The sequence below is a fragment of the Helobdella robusta genome (assembly GCF_000326865.2).
Source record: "Helobdella robusta unplaced genomic scaffold HELROscaffold_6, whole genome shotgun sequence".
In the NCBI taxonomy this organism is placed as follows: domain Eukaryota; kingdom Metazoa; phylum Annelida; class Clitellata; order Rhynchobdellida; family Glossiphoniidae; genus Helobdella; species Helobdella robusta.
In genome coordinates this window covers 3,036-23,396 of record NW_008705330.1, presented here as the reverse complement: position 1 = coordinate 23,396, position 20,361 = coordinate 3,036, and the positions used below count along the sequence as shown (strand labels likewise).

At 34.4% G+C, this 20,361-nt stretch overlaps 2 protein-coding genes across 2 annotated transcripts; one reads left to right on the top strand and one right to left on the bottom strand.

The window, feature by feature from the left end:
• Nucleotides 1–7,559: 7,559 nt before the first annotated feature.
• HELRODRAFT_163928 (hypothetical protein) lies at nucleotides 7,560–8,579 on the top strand (the record flags this gene model as incomplete). Its single annotated transcript, XM_009029023.1, has 2 exons — nucleotides 7,560–7,779; nucleotides 8,452–8,579. 2 exons carry the CDS (start codon nucleotides 7,560–7,562, stop codon nucleotides 8,577–8,579), a joined length of 348 nt encoding a protein of 115 aa, XP_009027271.1.
• An 8,284-nt stretch (nucleotides 8,580–16,863) lies between these two features.
• On the bottom strand, nucleotides 16,864–17,121 carry HELRODRAFT_127834 (hypothetical protein; the record flags this gene model as incomplete). The annotated part of the gene is made up of 1 exon (XM_009029022.1): nucleotides 16,864–17,121. A coding segment is annotated over one exon (258 nt), but the record flags the coding sequence as incomplete, so codon positions are not given.
• Between the last annotated feature and the right edge of the window lie 3,240 nt (nucleotides 17,122–20,361).

Below are 20,361 nucleotides of genomic sequence, written 5' to 3'. Positions count from 1 at the left end.
TTTAAACCACTGATCATATCAAAAATAAAACCGGTCACGGTGAATATTTACATTTTTCAGTATTTGACGATTGAAATTTAAAGTTTTTTATAATATTTTCAAGCTGTTTGAAATAGTTTCCAAAATGCAGATGTTCTTTTCTTATGTTTAGTACCATTTTTATGACCATGCTTAAATAATTTTCCACAAAAAATAATATTTTAACAAAAACTGTCAATAAACACACACACACTCACACACACATGCACACACACACACATGCACACACACACGCACACACACATACACACGTTCGATTAATCATGATCGCTTTGAGGAGAGCGGTCTTCTTTGAAGAGCAAATAGGCAATTAATTAAATTTGATTCAATAACAATACGAATACAAGAAGTCATCTGCATGATAACAAACCGACCACAAAATGGAAGATTGTTCTAATTCATTTTCTGCTTGCTGTCTCTTTTGATGGATATCTGAGTGGTGATGATGATGATGATGATTGATATCTAGGTGATGATGATGATGATTGATATTACTGCCAACTGATTTAATCCTGCAATGACAATCGCATGTTTGCATTCATTCGATCGCCAACATTAACAACATTTATTAAAATAAATTTTAATCCTCCAGTCAACATTCACTCGAGGAGATTTTTGTGCCGTGGTGTTCAATTGTCTCACTTCATCACGATGTTGCCTCTCATTCATTCATTCATTCATTCATTCATTCATTTATTCCACGTGTGCTTCAATAACTGTCGAAGAATGATCCAATTGAATAGCCTCAAATCAATTGGAGCGTAAAGTTTTAATATAAATTTTTTGATTCCTGCTGCAATAAAAAAAATGTTATCCACACAAATTAATCGTTTTCAATCCATGATTTGTTCGAAGTTGCCATAACTTCATTTTTTTCACATCTGATTGAGGTTGTTAGGAGTGTGGGATGTTGGACATAAATCTTGTAATGGAGGCTCAACAACAAACAAACAAATCATCTTACCAGGCAAATAATTGCTTTCAATTATCTCGAGTTGACCGGCTAATTGAGATTTGATCACACACAGCGTGCAATACATACTACACAGCACATGCGACGCTTACAATACAACACAACACATGTCACACATGTAACACAAACAACACAACACATACAACACAACACATGTCACACATACAACACAACACAGGCAACACATACAGCACAAACAGCACAACACAGCACATACAATACATACAAAATAATACATACAATAAATATACGATACATAAAAACCATACAAACGATACATACGACACACATAATACAACACACACAACACAACACATTCAATACACACAAAACAACCCATACATTACATACTACAACACAATACATACAAGATACAGCACATACAACAAACAGAACACAACACAGACAACACAACACACGCCACACTCAAAACGCCTTCGCCAATGTTTTTCTCCGTCTCACTTCTTTTTTAACATTTTCATTTATAGATGAAAACAAACGCATACTATCAACAAACGATAGTGCGTGATGGCACACACACACCACACACGCACACACACGCACACAAACACGTACAGACACACACACAGACACACACGCACACACACACGTCAATAAACGAAGACATATATTATCGTTGACAAGGCATAAATTCCCAGTGGAGGCAGATTGAATGGTCGAACGCATTGAAAAAAATCGTCTGTCATTATACCCAATGCCTCCATCTCATTAGATGCAATTTCACATGTTTAACACATTATCTCGACTTTATACTTATGGACATTACTACCATTTTCTGTAGTATCATTATCATCATCTTCTTCTTCTTCATTATCATCATCATCATCATCACCACCATCAACATCATCCTCATCATCATCATCACTATTTTCATTAATTTTATTATTGTAAAAATTGTTAAATAAGAGTTTTATCATCATCATCAACATCATTTTAGTCTTATAATTGTGTCAATGGCAGTAGCAATAGTGAATGTAGCAACAATAAGGTGGTAGTAGTAGTAGTAGTAGTAGTAGTAGTAGTAGTAGTAGTAGTAGTAGTAGTACCAGTAGTAGTAGTAGTAGTAGTAGTAGTAGTAGTAGTAGTAGTAGTAGTAGTAGTGGTAGTAGTAGTAGTGGTAGTGGTAGAAATAGTAGTAGTAGTAGTAGTGGTAGTGGTAGTAGTAAAAGTAGTAGTAGTAGTAGTAGTAGTGGTAGTGGTAGTAGAAACAAGAAGTAGTAGTAGAAGCTAATTGTGGTAATAATAACATAATAACGCAGCATTTGTCAAACCTATTGGTGAATATTACATTACAATTAAAAAAAATTATTTATAAGCATTAAATATCATATTAGCACAAATAATACAACGCCCAATCATTATGTCGATTTGACGATCAATGACATATTTTCAACTTTTTTTTATTTTGAAAATTTACGAAACTTTCTGTCAAATACGTAATGTCTTGAACACGTGCTATACCTACCATACTCTCAAAATATCATACATTGTCCATATTTGATTGATAGTTCTAAGGAGTTTTTTTTACTAATTTGATTAGAACATCCTCTGTTACTGCTGAGATAAAAAGTTACAAAAATGCTCTGACACTCAAGAAGAAGCAAGTTTCTGCGTTTAAAAAAATTTCGCAAATAGTCGCCAGAGTATTTAAAGTATTTTGAAATTTGTAACCTTTCGTTAATTTGAATATTTCGAAATTTTATTTAAATAAAGTTGAAAATATTTATTAATTTTTGAAAGACCAGAGAACGGTAAGAAAAATGATGATTGGGTCAATTGACCAACCAAAAGCAAAATTTTTTTTACAAAAAGCACAACGAAAAAAAAACTTAAAAATTGCAACTCCAAGGTGTAAAATTATTAGCAAATAATATAAATTGAAAAGGGATGACAAGGACGAAAGTTCATCAGAAAACTTCAAAACAATGGAAGGCAAAGAACTTTCAATCTCACAACAAGGGCGTCGACTGATAAGGATTTGGAATATCAGACAGAGCAGCATCAAACAAAACATTGCATCAAGAGTATTTAAAGATTTTAAATTGTTCTAAACTTTGAAGAGAAAGAAAAAACTGTTAAAAGTATATTCTTTGCTGGTAAGTGCAGACATTTCTCTAAAGATGGTGCAAAACGTTTGTGGATGCTTGAAAATAAATCCCGATATTTATCTAAAGACTTGAAATCAATAATTGATCCAGTAATTCAAAGGAATGCGTTCTTTGCTCATCCTGAAAGTCTGCTGGTTTATACTTTTTTAATTGTTTTTTTTTCTTATCGACAGAGCTGATTGATTGATATTTTGGTACATACACTAGTTAAGAGTTGCACTCTTTTTTTTATACTTTTCATGTTGATTTGTAATCTCTTGTTTTTTCATATAAATAACATGTTGAAAAAAGCCCATAGATTTAACCGCCATGCAGCGATCTTTCCTATAACATTTCCCTACCGAACTGATATGCAGTTATGAAAACCTTCGAAAGAACCTTGAAACCAGCGGACTCTGGCGATTCGATGATTTTTATTTTTTTTGGCAACATTTGTTAATCATTTAAGATGAATCTTGAAACAGTTGTGTCAAACTGTTGACATGTTGAAACACTGCCACGGTTGTACATTAAAGAGCATTACAATCTTTATTAGCACCAATGTTGAATGCGTGTTTACGATATTAATTTGCTCTAAATGAAAAGAAATTTGTCAAATATTTTCTAAAATAGATTTAGCATTTATTGAATTGAGTATAATTTATAATATTAACCAAATATTCCACAAACTCCAAATTTTATTAAGTCAGGAACATGGGATAGTCATTGCATATTTAATCAAATGTCAGACGGCTGGTCAAAAAACACAAACCAACAAACAAACAGGCAATAAAAACGGACGAACGTATGGACGAACGAACGACGTTTGGACGAACGAACGAACGTATGGACGAACGAACAAACGTATGGACGAACGAACGAACTGATACGTCTAAACATTCCCATGCCAGCAGTGAACACTGATGCAAAGAAAGTGAAGGGGCATGTTGAGGTGGGAAAGCTAATGTAGTGACGACGTTTGCAAGTTATCACACACTAATTGCCAACTAACATTTGAAACTTTTAAATCATGTCATCATCTACCTTATGCAACTCTTTCTCGATTCTAACTTGCTACAATTCATAATCCAATTCATTGGAATAACTTTCAACACCTTTAAATAATTCTTGTTTCTTTACTTTAATTTAATTTTTTATTCTAATATTTACATCATTATCATCATCGTCGTCATCATTCGTTGCTTAGTTACCATGATCACCGTAAAACAACCATCATCATCATGACGCCACATAGATGATGACGCAATCATCATCAAATCAAGTCACCACCATTTGTCGTCTTCATCATCTCATCATCCTCATTCATCATAACCACTCATTTAATAATCATCATCACCACCATCATCATCACCACCATCATCATCGTCACCACAACCACCACCATCATCGTCACCATCACCATCATCATCACACATCACTATTTGCACATCACCTCTCACTATCCCATTAATAACACCATCTTAACACACCATCATCATTATCATAATCGTCGTCTTCATCATCGTCATCATCATTTACGTTATGGTTACATTAATCAACGAAATGTTTGCATAATGAATGTACATAGTCTCATAATGGTCTGAGCATTAAACGATCAATCACTTACTCATTACAAGGAGCACACAAGCGTTTCAAATGCTGATAAAACACAACTTGTTTGCACGTTTGTTTGTTCGTTCGTTCGTTTGTCTGTTTGTCTGTCTCTTGGTTTGTCTGTCTGTCTCTTGGTTTGTTTGTTTGTTTGTTTTTTATTACTTTTTTCGTATGCTTGCCGACCAATGTTTCAACAGCACTCATCATCATCACATCAACGTCACATCAACAACAACATCATCATCATCATATAAACAACACTTATCATCATCACATCAACAACACTCATCATCACCACATTAACAACATCATCACCATCGCATCAGCAACATCATATCATCACCACATCAACCAAATTCATTATTAACGTCCTTATCTCGAATATGATAATGAATGGACCATTAAAATGAAATTAACCCAGCGCCACAATGTTGTGTGCTGCTAGCTTTTGTTTCATTGTAATATTTTCATTGCAACTGGCAAACAACAACATCAATAATTATAATAATATTATCATAAAGAAACAATTTGGCGCTGATTGCATCTTCCTTTGTTGATTACGTCCAGCCAGACAACTTCAACTAATTATATGAAAATAATCGGAAACGGACCACCATCAAAATTTTTTTCTGATAAATTAAAAATATTCATTTAATAAATGATTGGGCAGCTTCGTTTTGTGGTGTTGAATGCAGTTCAGTGTGGCCACCACACCACAGCCCACCATTCCACACCACAGCCCACCACACCACACTCCACCACACCACACCACACCACCTGTTTCCATTCATGCAATGTTGCTCAATCGATGTCTTTTGACTTTATTTTGTTCTACCATCATTTTGATCAGCATTATTACTATCACCGCGTTTGGATCATCATCATCATCCTTACCATCGTCATCATTATTATCATCATCATCATTAACGTGATAATTATAACCACACCTCTCCCTACTTCATCATCATCAGGAGTACCGTCATCATCATCATCATTATCATCATCGTAAATGCAGTCATCAACCAACAATAACATTCATTAACACTTGACATTTACTTGTAACAACACCACAACGATAATCTGTATCTGTACCTAAGGATTTGTGGAACGCCCCTATTGAATAACTTTTGAAGCACTAGCTTCACTCGAGAGTGTCAAAACAAATGATGTTTCAAACGTTTCTTGGAAACATGTCGGCCCATGTTGTTGAATTTCTTTAAATCTATAGGTGGTGAGACGAATTGAAAAATGAGGATCTAATATAAATCCACGATTCATTACTGGATTTTGTAGTTATTTAAACGGCCGAGGCCATGCGGCGTTCCCATCCACAAACATTGAGTTTTTCTGACATTGAGTTTTTCTGACATTGAGTTTTTCTGACATTGAGTTTTTCTGACATTGAGTTTTTCTGACATTGAGTTTAAACTTGTTTGATGACACCCAGCTACCAACTAAGTCTACTGCATTCGACACAACAGAGGAAAGTTGAAGTGATGATTCATGTAGTCCAAATCCGTAAAGTTGAATATCATCAGTTAAGGACAGTTAAAACTGGCTGCTTCGAAATCTGCCATGTACATGATGTATAGCAGAAGACCAAGTACTGAGCCCTGTGGTATACCTCAGATCAATTCTGAAGAAGCCGTGCTCAGGCCACTCTCATCAACGCTGACAACTTGAGACCTGTCTGTTAAGTAGGACTGTAACCAGCTGAGAGCATCAAATAAAGTAGAAAGACGCTTCAATAAAATCTGGTGGTCAACTGTGTCGAATGCTGCAGAAGTGCCAAAAAAGACATATTACCGGAATCAACGAAACGAAACAAAAGTTTATTTGCTTCTAAAAATTGAAAATTAAAAGAAAGCAGGATGACCGTAATAGAATTTATATGAAATTCATCTAGTATGGCCACCTAAACAGAAATGTTTTATGATTTGAGAAAAAAGTTTAGCAATAACGTAAAAGTTTTCTAAATAATCCATGAGAGGCGTGTTAGATGTTAGTAAATTAACTAATTCGACTATGTTAGCAAACAGGTGTTAATTGTTAGTGACAATGATCTTGGAGTTTATATTAAATTTCATGAATTATTTAGCAAAAATTATCTGAAATAATTACTACTAATGAAGTTTTTATAAAGTTATATAATTAAACTATTTTAACTGAACGAAAAAAAATCAGTTCTTAAATTTAAAATTTAATTTTTCACTGTATGCCTAAATTTAATTTCGGACATTGAGTAAATTTTAAAATTGTTCTTTAGCAGCAAATTCCAAATTCTTGGTCCATGCAGTAAACGTGGAAGAAGAGAACTTTTTTTTTCGATGAATTTAAATTTTTCCTTGACAAAAATAATGGCGTCGTGTGCAAATGCCTTGTTGATGACGTAACTAGCCGTGATGCTCTCTTCATTGTTAGTCGGATGGAATCGGTGATCGTGCGATAGGTTGCAGCCCAGACTACATTGCAGTAAGAAATATACGATACGCATATGGCGTTATAGAACATATTCAACGTTCTTTTTGGAACGTAAAATTGAACTTTGTTGATAACGCGAAGTACTTTCGCAATTTTTTCTGAAAGATAATTTAAGTGGTTTCGGAAATTTAAGTTCTGATCAAGGTGGACACCTAGACATTGAAATGATTTGCTTTCGTTTATTTCTAAGACGTCTGAAACCACCTTCAAGATTGCTGTCTCAGTTGAAGGTGCTTGACGAAAACCTAATTGAATTTTTGGAAGTAGTGAGTTTTTGTTAGGTAAGCGAGGATCTGGCAATCGACAATTATTTCAATTGTTTGGATACGAAGATAAGGTTTGAAATGGCCATGTCTGTGATGTCGAATGTCTGTAGTTGGGACCTGGGTAACATGGACGTTTTTAGACATTTATTGACCAAGTTTGATAAAAATGGCATAAGCGTGTCAACAAATTCCACAAAGAAAAATGTTGGAGTAGGGTCTAGGCAGCATGTTTCACTTGAAGAAGACAAAATGATTGTCGAACTGAATTCTGGCGGATTGACAATCTCTTCAGCTAACAGTTCGGACTTTGATATTAGATGTGTTGAAAACTTTTGAGCTGTGATTGGTGGAGCAGTCGTACATACATTTTTTTGTTCACCGCGTTATGACGTAAACATTTTCCATAACTGTTTTTGGTTTATCAGACGAAAAGCAGAAACAGCAACAATAATAATAATCTTAATAATAATAATAACAAAAATAATAATAATTAAATAGTAGTAATAATAATAATATCGATATCATAAGAGTTGGAAAATTGCTGATACAACGGATGATATAGATGATGATGGTGATGTTGTTAATAATAGTAATGACCTAATTGATGATGATGATTGTCTCAATAAAATCAACAGACACTTCTTAAAAAAAATGATTGGTATGATAATAAAAAAAACTATAATAACCCGACATGGTGATATTTTTAATAATTATATCATTGCTACTGCTAAATCACACACACACACACACACACACGCACGCACGCACAAGCACACACACACACGCACACATGCATACGCACACGCGCAAAATTTTTTTGGCAACCATTTATAATAATCAAACTTAATTTTTCTAAATTCAACAAAACAACAAAACTGGATGGGAGATTGGTATGAAAACGAATATGATAGGAGAGCGATAAGTGTGTAATGGATAAGTTATGATGAGAACTTTCAATGCAACTTGGCAGGCCGACTCAATATTTTCTTATCAATCCTGCAGGGAGCATGTCTTGCCAACACATGTTTTATCAGCAGTTGTCAGCTGCTCATCATGTCCAGTCTCGTTCTTCTAAATGACTTGCAACGTTTTAATTGATAATTAAACATGCATGCCTGTCCAATGTTATGTGTGGCTCGCGTGAATGCATACAATTGCACGAGCACTTGACAGCTTATGCAAGCCTCATCAAGCAATTAGTATCAACTCATCAAAATATTAATTTGCACAGTCACATCATCAACAACAAAATGAAACTACATAAGATGTATCAACAATTTTTAAACACTCGTCAACGTGTTAAAACATTGAATGCTTTCAACATTCTTCACACTGTTCAACACTAAATAGTGGGCCTTGACTGGTTGGTGTGAATTATCATATCTTAAATTACTTCAACTATAACGCTGAAAGTAAATAATTTTAAAAACTAACAACATTGAAAGTGAATAATCATGCTACTGCTAACAAAATGGAAAATTTTGGTGAATAAACAAACATTCATTCTGTAACATGTGGAAGATTTGTCTTGAACTGCCACACCTGCTATGTGCTGGGGTAATAACATTTTGGAAGTTAATTATTTTTCACAATTCAGAATGAGGATGTAGAAAATTAAAAAAAAGTGACTCTCAATTTGGAGTTTCACCGAACGTTTTTTTGAGTTTATTCAAAAATGAATTTTGGTAAAGTTTCTTCCACCTAGAGTTACAACATTGGAATCGGCAAAAATTTCAAAATTATCGTTAAAAAGCACGTCGTCAACATGCCTCCGTTAAATCAACCAATCCTCTTTTAACAGTCTCATTACTTCTACACTTTGCAGTCTCTCACATTCACACACACTCACACACACATTCACACACATATGTATATGTATATATATATATATATACACTCACTATGTGTGTGTGTGTGTGTTTGTGTGTGTACTGTACGTGCCTGCTTGCAAACTGTACGTGAAACGTGTGATTTTTGTGCCCTTGTTAGAGATAACCTCGTTAATTTAATGATTGGCAATAATAATGAAGACCTCGAACTCGTGAAGTTTTGTATGGTGTTAACTGCTGAACGAGTTGATTGGATGGATGTGTGGAGTGGAGAAGTTGGAATGAAAAACTTCAGTGACTTCCAGGAATGAATGAAGGATGGATGGATGGATGGATGGATGGATGGATGAATGGATGGATGGATGGATGGATGGATGGATGGAAGGATGGATGGATGGATGGATGGATGGATGGATGGATGGATGGATGGATGGATGGATGGATGGATGGATGGATGGATGGATGGATGGATGGATGGATGGATGGAAGGATGGATGGATGGATGGATAAATGGATGGATAAATGGATGGATGGATGGATGGATGGATGGATGGATGGATGGATGAATAAAAAAGCTAAATAAATAAAAAAATATATGAATGAATATAAATAGATATATAAATGGATGAATGAGTGAATTGATGGGTGAATCAGTAAATGAATGAAAGAATGGATGGATCATTGGATTGATATATAAATATATGAATGGATGAACGAATAGATTGATAAACAAATAAAAAAATGAATGAATGAATGGATATGTGTTAAAGTTGGAGCAAAGAATTAGATGTTACATTTTAAACTTGTTAAATATGTTGCAAGCAGTCTGTATTTGTATGTAATATGCAGTACAATATACGAAAAGTATGTGACAATACAAGTAACTAGATGCAAAAATGCATGTTGTGCGTGTGTGTATGTGTTTGTGCGTGTGGTGTGTATGTGTGTGTGTGTGGTGTGTGTGTGTGTGTGTGTGTGTGTCCTCCTCATCGTGATCACTATCATTTTAACTGATCACTATTATTTATCACAATCATCAGCTATCATTGTCATCATCATCAGTGTTACTATCATCGTCATCGTCATCATCATTATCAACAACAACAACAACAGCCTTATCATCAACATCATCATCAACAACATCGTCAACAACAACATTAACAACAACAACAACAACAACATCATCAACTCATGAAGAAATCGTTTTCAATTTGTGGACGATTGTTAATGATAGTCTTTTGCGGTGCAATTTCCGAGGCTTCCCCGTAATTGTGTGTTTGTGCTTATGTGTGTGCATGTTTATGTATTTGTTCGTATGTGTGTGCAAGTTTATGTGTGCGTGTGCGTTTTTCAGTACACGTTTATGTGTGTGTACATGTGTGTACACGTTAATGTGTGTGTGTGTGGGTATTAATGTGCGTTCGTGTGAGCACGTTAATGTGTTTATGTGTGCATGAGTGTGTATGTGTATGCATGTGTGTGTGTGTGTGCGTGTGTGTGTGTGGTGTGTGCGTGTGTGAGATATTAATTGGTAACAAACAGCAAGAAATGACAACAACAAACTAACAACATTAACAATGTTACTCTTATTACAGTTAACAAAGGAAATAATTATAAAAATAAATAACAAAAACCGAACAATAACGTAAATAAGAAGAACAAAACAAGAACGTGAACAAGAAGAACAAAACGTGAACATGGACAAAAAGAACAACAAAACACGAACAAAAAGATAACAAACATAAACAATAACATGAACAAGATGAACAGAACAATAACATGAACAAGAACAACAAAACAAGAAGAAGAAGAACAACAAAACAATAATTTGAAAGCGAGAATGAGCATCGGCATGAAACTGAAGCTTGACTTATCTGCTACTAATTAAAATAACACTGCCGATTGATACATGCAATTTTCAGGCGCTTATAACATCGGCGGTTCAGCATATTGAAAAAACATGAGAGTTTTGTAAGCGTGTGTGTTTGTGTGTGTTTGTGTGTGTCTGTGTGTGTGTGTTGATATGTGTGTGTTGATGTGTGTGTGTGTTGATGTGTGTGTGTTGATGTGCGTGTGTGTTGATGTGTGTGTGTTGATGTGTATGTTTGTGTGTATGTTTGTGTTGTAAATTTGCATACGTTTTTGTGTGTGCATTGTAAGGATCTTGATGTCCAAACGTGATAATGTTTGTTTTAATCATCATCGTCAACACCACCATTCTCACCACCATCATCATCATAATCACCATCATCATCACCACAACCACCACTACCACCATTATCATCATCAATGTTGCATTAACGTGAACAGAATTTCATTTCTCAAGTCATTGAGATAACTTTTAAGGCATAATTTGAAATTGGTGTGTGCAATCATGGGATATAGAATCAACTTGGTGAAGAATTTGATATGTTCCCAGCTGGCCAGACCCATGTAGACGCCTTTCTGCTCTCTGTTGTTATTTCCTATAAATCTGTTGAATCGAGTCTAAGCTATTGAGCTACCTATGGTTCTTCTTTTGTCCTATCAAATTCATTGAAAAATTTTTTTTTGTTTTTGAACTTAATAAATGAAAGTGCACAAACTGGCAAATTTTCTGGTTTGACGAATAAGAAAAAGATGATGATGGTGGTGATGAGGATGAAGATGATGATGGTGACGATGAAGACGATAAAGATGATGATGACGACGAGCGCGCTGATGATGGTGGTATGTAATTTGTTAATACCCAGCAATTACTTTCTTATGCGTTCATCAGAGTTTAAATTAACCTCCAATTGAATGATGTGCTTGCAAAACTGGTGTTGAGAGCAACTCCATCTCACCAACTCATCAAGCAATTTGTTCTTCAATGCTCTTTGTGCCTGCCTGCCTGCTTGCATGCAGTTCCAATTAACTCGCTTTCCTCATATCCTATTAATTATGTCTCCTTTTTCACATTTTATTCTTTTTCTGGTTTCTTGTTTATTTAATCAGTTATTTATTTATTCATTTATTTTGAAATCTAATTCCAACATGTTAGATTAGACATAAAAATAATTTCAGAAGAAACAACAACTTTAGACCAAAATGAAAATGGAAATGTATTAAGTAAACATTTATAATTGTAAGAACATTAGATGAATATTCACAGAACATGTAAGAACATTGGGTGAACATGTATATAAAAAAACATTGAGTGAACATGTACGCAAAAGAACATTGGGTGAACATGCACATGTAAGAACTATGGATCTCTGGACTTACTTATACCTGGATGAAAAACCGAAAATCGGTCTTCGCAGAGATGAGGCCACCGTATAACTTTATTAACAAACGTAATATAAAAGTAAATTAGTGTAAAATGTATATTTTATGAAATATGAAATCAATATCTTTGAAAATAAAAAAATTCAACCTATTAACAAGCTTTGAAAATATCAAGCATGTAAAGAGATAAAAAAATAACCAAAAACTAAGTGCGCCATTATTTTTTAATGATTAAAAGTAGATCCGTCAATTGAAAACATAAACATTTTAACTGATTTACAACGAAGTTAAAGAAGCCGTCCTGGGATCTTATTCAACTTTCGCTTTTTATGACTTTTGCTCTCACCGGAATATTCATTTATTTCTTTAGCGACGTTTTTAACAGGCATTTAAAATAACATCCAACAATAATTTTTTTAAGATCATGGTTCCAAACACAAGATAAATTATTTATTCACCAAAAAATAAAATTATGTCACTTTGTTAAAAGTGACATAATTTTCTGTGAAGCCCTTAAAAGTTTCTGAAAATAATTTTTAGATTTGTTTGAAAAAACTACAATATGATTTTTCATAGTTCCTCCACATGCAGCTGAAAAACTTTCTGTTTTCAGCTGCATTATCTACTGATATGCAGACAACATTAACATTAAGTCATGTCAGCATCAGGTAGTTGTTAAATTGTTTGTAAGATGCATTGCTACCATTTCCTTGTGGCACAATGATTTAATCATGAAGCAGAGTATTGTGTCGGCAACTTCTCTATCAGATGTTAATCCAGTCATGCTGCCAATGAAATTTTTTACTTTTTTTGCCACATAGATTTTGTCAATAATCAATATGCAAATTTTCTGCAATGGATTAAGCATTAAGGCTGTTTTGTTTAACCTGAAGGCCAAGTATGAAGCATTGTCAACACCTGTGTCAGTTTATAGTTTTCTAGTAATTGTTGTTAGATGTATACAGAAAAACACTGAGTGAACATGTAAAGTAAGAACATTGTAGGAAAGACTCATTAGTGTTGCGTTATTAAATCACCGGGCTAATAACCAGCCATATAACAATCTCATTACCCGTAATGAATGATAATGCCAACCTTTGCCATTTCTCGCATCATCATCATCATCTTCATCGTCTCCTCATCATCATCATCAACATCTTCATCGCCATCATCATCAACAACATCTTCATCGCCATCATCATCAACAACATCTTCATCGACATCATCATCAACACCATCATCCCCATCATCATCTTCATTGTCATCATTATCATCATTAACAACGCTTTATCGTCGTATTTATATTCTTTTTCTTCACCACCATCATTGCATCATTCTTTTTTATTGTGGTTATGACATAATAATAATAATAATTATAATAATTATTATTATTATTACTGTTATTGCATTACGAACATCATCAGTTTTGTCATCACCATCATCATCTTGTAAACATTATCATCACCATAATAAAAGAGGGTTGAAATAAATAAGTTATTTAAAATACTTTCCTGATGTTCTTTATTGTTCTGTTATTCCCATTTTATCAACAATCCATTTGTTGTCGTCATCAACAACAAAAACATCACCATCAACAACAGTTTTATTCAATTAAATAAACTATACATTTTATAATGATATTAAAAACATTCCTTGATAATTGCAAGATAGCAAGAGGGTATGATGCATCCAACAATCAATCTCAACCATCAAACTGTTGGTGGGCATGGCATTAGTAGAAAGAGAATCTTCAAGGTAATGGTATAACTTCATATTCAGGTAAACAAAATTTTAGGAAAATAGTGTTGTGATGACCCAGTGGCCGGTGCTAATGACTAGCGGAGATGGGATTTTTTGATCAAATGGCGAAATTCTGAAAAATTAAATTAAAAAAGTAAAATTTGTTAAGAGTGAAACAAATATATAGCACCTTTATACTCGTCCAAATTCAGTTTACATTTAAAGCTACATTTTCAAGATCGTGTCTTTTAAATTTCGTTTTTTTTTTATAGAAATGTTAATTCATCTAGTTGGGATAGTTGGAACATTTTATGAACTGAAGAGGCTTGATCCAAATTATTATACCCAAAAATATCCAAAGATCAAGATTAGCGCAGAAAAATGGCAATATTTGTAAAAATGTTTGTTGATGCAGATGTTTTAAATTGTGTTTAAACACCAAAATTGGCTTTGGAGCCGCATTCCTAACAATGAACATTTCTGTTAGTTTTAATTTTTAGATGGTATAAATCTCTTACGGCAGAAACATTTTGGCAAAATTATCTAAAAAGTTTTTTACTTTGGAAGTTTTTTTAAAACTGAGCATGTTAAATTTGTTGTAAATAACTTCTATTAAATTTTCTGAGCTCTTTATTGCCAAGTGAGACTTTATTGAAAACTATTTCAAACATTTCAATTATTGAATTGAATTGAATTGAATTTTATTCAACTCACCAACTTTTTATTTATGCCAACGATATATAAACGATTCAGTAACATAAATTGTTGTGGTAAAACAAGCAGTAGAAAAACTTTTTCCAATGGCAGATTCACAAACAGAGAAATTTTGGGCAACGTATGAAACTGAAACATGCTACCATGCCTATCTTCTTCAATCTAGATTTTTCAACGTGTCATGCGTTAGAACATTCTTGACACACGTGTAATTGTGATTGTTGTTTATTACACCACTAATTATAATTGCTTCTCATCAACGCTCTCCAAGTAGAAAACTCCAAGTGATATTAATGTGTGATATATGTAATGTGTGGTGATGCTAACATTCAAATGTTGTTTGCAAGTTTTGGTAGGTTGTTGTTGCAGCAAATGTTCGATATGTAGGTATGTGTGAATGTTCTTAATGTGCAGGTGACGTTGTTTCATGTTCTAATCTGAAGCACCATCTCTACTCCACCTTGTTGTAATTGTTCAAAACAATTATAATTAACACTGTTACCATGCAAACACTGGACGCTAGTGCCGGCATTAACTTTATCAATGAATAATCAAATCTAAGTTTCAGTCAATCACCAATTTAGCATCTAGTTATCTATTACTTTCGTCATTGTTTTTAAATATAAAAATACATACATGAATTTATGGAAGGGAGTTTGCAGAGGTACCGATAACAAAACGCGCACCAACAACTACACAACAAGCAACAACATCCACCGACAACACAACAAGCAACAACATCCACCATCTTCAAACTGTCTCACAACTTTAAAATGCCCGCTCATTTCATCTGGCCACCTTTCAACAAATTCAAATTATGCTTCAGAAGATGATTTTAACAACATACAACTCTCAAGAATTTATTATCAGCGCACGCACAAACACAAACACGCAACAAACGCCTGTTGAATTAACGTTTACACGTAAGGTAATTTTCAAACAAGTGCTCAAGATATTTTATTGACACAACATTTTAAGAAACAAAAAACAAAAACACACAGAATGCAAAAACACATATGCAACGCACATGTATAACACACACACACACACATACATACAAACACATTCAACATGTACCTAATCATCAAGATACACACACATTAAAATAAATGCTACGTACCTCTAGAACGCTAAGGCTCAAAGGACAGATGCACAAGTAGACGAACGTAAAAGCTGATTCGCAAACAAAACAAGCAGACACGTACGGACTATAATTTGGTTCTCATCTATCGAGATAGCATTTAGAAAATCAACACAAAATAATTATCATAATAATAATCATTATGACTTTTGTTGACTGTATAATCATCATTTTTGCCTGTCCTGTGGATGCAAAACTCAAGAAAACACCAAACATTCTATGGATCGTTTGAAATATTTTATTAATTCAAGAAAAAAATAAATTATCCAAATAGAAAAGTTTAATTACATGTAAAAAGACAAAATAGTCTGCTTTCTGCGTTATAAACTTTAAACAAACTTCATGTTGAATGAAAATTGCACAACAAACGAACACTCACTGAAACGTTTCAGTCAACTTATCAACTTAAATGCTATTAAAAAATACTTGCCAGTCAAAACATTTAAAATATCGGAGGGATGAAAGATCGATATCTGAAATGGTTGGGTGATGGTGAAGTTGAAGACGACGAGGAGAGTTGGTTGCTGGCTGGGTGGGCGATTTGCAACGAAGAGCCTAACGGTTTCAGCAGCTGGCCACAGTACAGACTGCTGAAGTAGAATGAGTTGATGGTGCCGTGTTGAGGTTGTTCGTGCTGGCGAGCAAAATGATGGAGCGTGGGGTGGTTGTTGGGGTTGCTTGCGTGGTGATTGGTTGGGAAGATGACGGGGGGACCCGGGTTGAAGACGGGAGTGTTGATGTCCGATCCTGGATTCTGTTTCTTCCATTTTGTTCTCCTGTTCTGAAACCAGATTTTGACTTGAGTTTCAGTCAGGCTCAAAGCCAGTGCTAAGTTGAGTCTCTCGCATACGGAGAGATACCTCGTTTGACGAAATTTGTTTTCAAGGGAAACCAACTGCTCGTACGTGAAAGCAGTTCTCACTCGCCTCGGTTTGCCTCCTACTTCTCCGTCTGCACTGTCGTTTTTTCCATCTTCATCTTCGTCATCTTCATCATCCATCTCATTATTTGCATCGTCGTCATCATTTTCAATAGAATACGTCACGTTGTTGTGGTTGTTGTGGTTGGTGTTGGTGTTGTTGTTGTTATTGTGGTTGGTGTTGCTGCTACACATTTCTTGGTTGATGTCTGAACCACTGTTGTTGTTGATGTTTGTAATTGTTGTATTTGTTGTTGTTTTCGTCATGTTACTACTGTAATGTTGTTCTGATTTGAAATTCAAAACATTTTCATAGAGGGGGTAGAGAGGGTTGTTGGTTGTTGAATTGCTGGATGGTAGGGCTGGGGACAATTTAATTTTCAATGGAGCTGGTTGCAAGAATGGTGATTCCGGTGCTGGTTGCTGCTTGTCTTCGTGGTTTGCATCGTCGCTGCTAACATCTGTTTGGTCGACATTTAATGGGTTTAAATTATTTGTGATTTAGTAGCTATAAAGAAAATTACAACATAAATAATTTTGTGCGGATTAAAATTTTGAAATGTCTGAACCAGTTAAACATGCAACATGTTTTCATAATATAATTACTTTAACATGATATTTGTAATTGAAAATATTATTATTAGCATCGGTGTTTTGACATTAATCAGAGACAACTGCATTCGTGGCATCATAGGCGCATCATTCATCGAATGATTCAAGAGAGAAGTAGAGAGGGAGAGAAAAAGAGAGAGAGAGAGTGATATAAATTAGTGATTTATAAAGAGCTGCTTCCATCAACGGCCACATCCTGCAAGCATCGTGTATTATCTATTTGATCTCGTCATGGGTCAGGTTCATTGTTTGAGGTCAGAGGTCAGATGTGCTTGTTTGAATGATTGGTCCGGTGCATGACAAATGTACACCAACACGAGAACATCTACGCGCAAGTTTATACAACAAATCATATTGTTGAGCATAAATGGTTTATTATGAATTTTAAAGATGTACAACGTACTGCAATCTAAAATGTCAAACAGCATGGTAATTTTTCATTTTTTATGACTTGACCTTACATGTAACAATGGAAGCATTGGAACGGGATGAAGTTAACAAGACTCAGAAATCACAATGCAGAGAAAAACAGCAAACAAATAATTCACTCTAAAAAAAATAGCGCAGAGATTTAAAAACGAATTTAACTTTTAAAATTGTTGAACGCCCCGGACCTTATTGTTTATACAGTGAAGCAAGATATTATTCATTAACAACACTAACAATGCCAGAACAGGACAACCGTGTGTTAATCGTTTAGACTGAACATTAGCTACGTTAAATGAAAAAATTAACATGAGTTGAATGTGCAACATGGCCGAACATCAGAATTTGGAATAGTAGGATTTTGAAATGTGAGTTGAAAGTTTCCACTCGCAACATAATAATAACGATAACAACTTCACATAACTAAAGAAATAGCAACTAAATATCTGAACAATTTCAGCACACAAAGCAAACATCAAAGTGTTTTTTAGCAGTCTGTCGGTGCAATGTAATGATGGAAGCAACAAAAATATTTGGAATGCCTCAGACGATTATCTACAAATTTCAAGTTATCATGCGCGTGCTCTGCCCTATTAGATCAGATGCTGATGTTGCTACTGTTGGTTGGTGTTTTGATGTTGTTTAATTAGTTAGCGTGTGTAAGTGTTGTTGTTGTTGTTGTCGTTGTTGTTGTTGTTGTTGATGATGTCATTGTTTATTAGCTGATAACATTTGCAAAATTGTTTACAATTTCGGTCTTGTTAAGCACAAAGCAGTTTTTTTGGAAGAAAATTTATAAAAAAAAGTAGATAGATGTATATTATTATTATGAAAAAAAACTGTACATAGGCCCACACACAAACTTAACTAATAAACATACAAACATATAAATATTGATAGATGTTTTATACAAAGTTCAAGCAATTTACAAAACAAATAAATATAGTAGCTTGAAAATTTGAAAAAAATAATTATGTGTGTCTGTTAGTGGTACTAAAAATGAAAAGAACTGTGCGAGATAGATTCACTGTTGTTTGTGACTATATGTTCATCCACCCGTCCATCTATCTGTCCATCCATCCATCCATCCATCCATCCATCAACCATTCCATTCATCTAGGAATCATCCGCTTGTTTCTTTAATTGTTCTTTCCGTTTGATACTTTTGATCTGCCTGCTTTTGGAGGCCGGCTGCATCATCAAATAGTTATGCCCTTCTTCGTCTCTACGTGTGTGCTCACAAATATGTGTTATTAATCACTCGTTTTACATTGTGTACGTATTTTAATGTGCCGTACTACATTATACGTACACAACTATATTACACACATGCTCACAAATTATGCTGCCTTATACACACACACATGTATCCGACTTAAATGTATCACATTATATGTGTGTATGCATGTGTGTTTGAGCTATTGATTGTTATATGTGTTTGTTTGTCTGTGAATGAAAATTGTTTGTTTGTTCGTTTGTTTTTCTGTGTGTTTGTATTTACGTGTGTGTTTTTTTGTTGTTGTTATCATTCACTCACCATCTTGTTAATTTGTTATTACCTTTTCAATTCAGCCTGTCTTTATCTTCAAACGAATGGCTGGATTTTGCAACGCAATGGATCTTTTTCGTGCGCTAGATGAGTGTGATGATGTAATGATATCTTTTATCATTCCGATGCGCATAATTGTCTATCCACTCATAAGCCACACAAACATTTTAACATGAAAAGAATAACGAATAAAAAAATGCAACACTCTCGAGTAGAGGAACTCACGTGAAGACGTCAACACATCACCACAACGTATCAATAGCAACGACAACAACAAACAACACTGAGAAATAAAAAATTTAAGTTGAAAAGCAGATAAAACAAAAATATTTTTTAATTTGTGTATGTGTGTGTGTGTGTGTGTGATTGTGTGTGTATTTCTAAATTGTATTTGTATATTGTAGCAGAAGTTTCCGAAACACACACACAAACACATATACACAAACACATAAACAAACACACACAAACAAACACACAAACAAACAACACAAACAAACAAACACAAACAAACAACCACAAACACACACACACAAACACACACACACGCACGCAACACACAAACACACACAAACAAACACAAAAAACAAACACACAAACACACAAACAAACAAACAAACACACAAACACACGAACAAACACACACAAACAAACACACACAAACATACGCCAGCGAATCAGACGTACGAGCGCCCAAACAATTG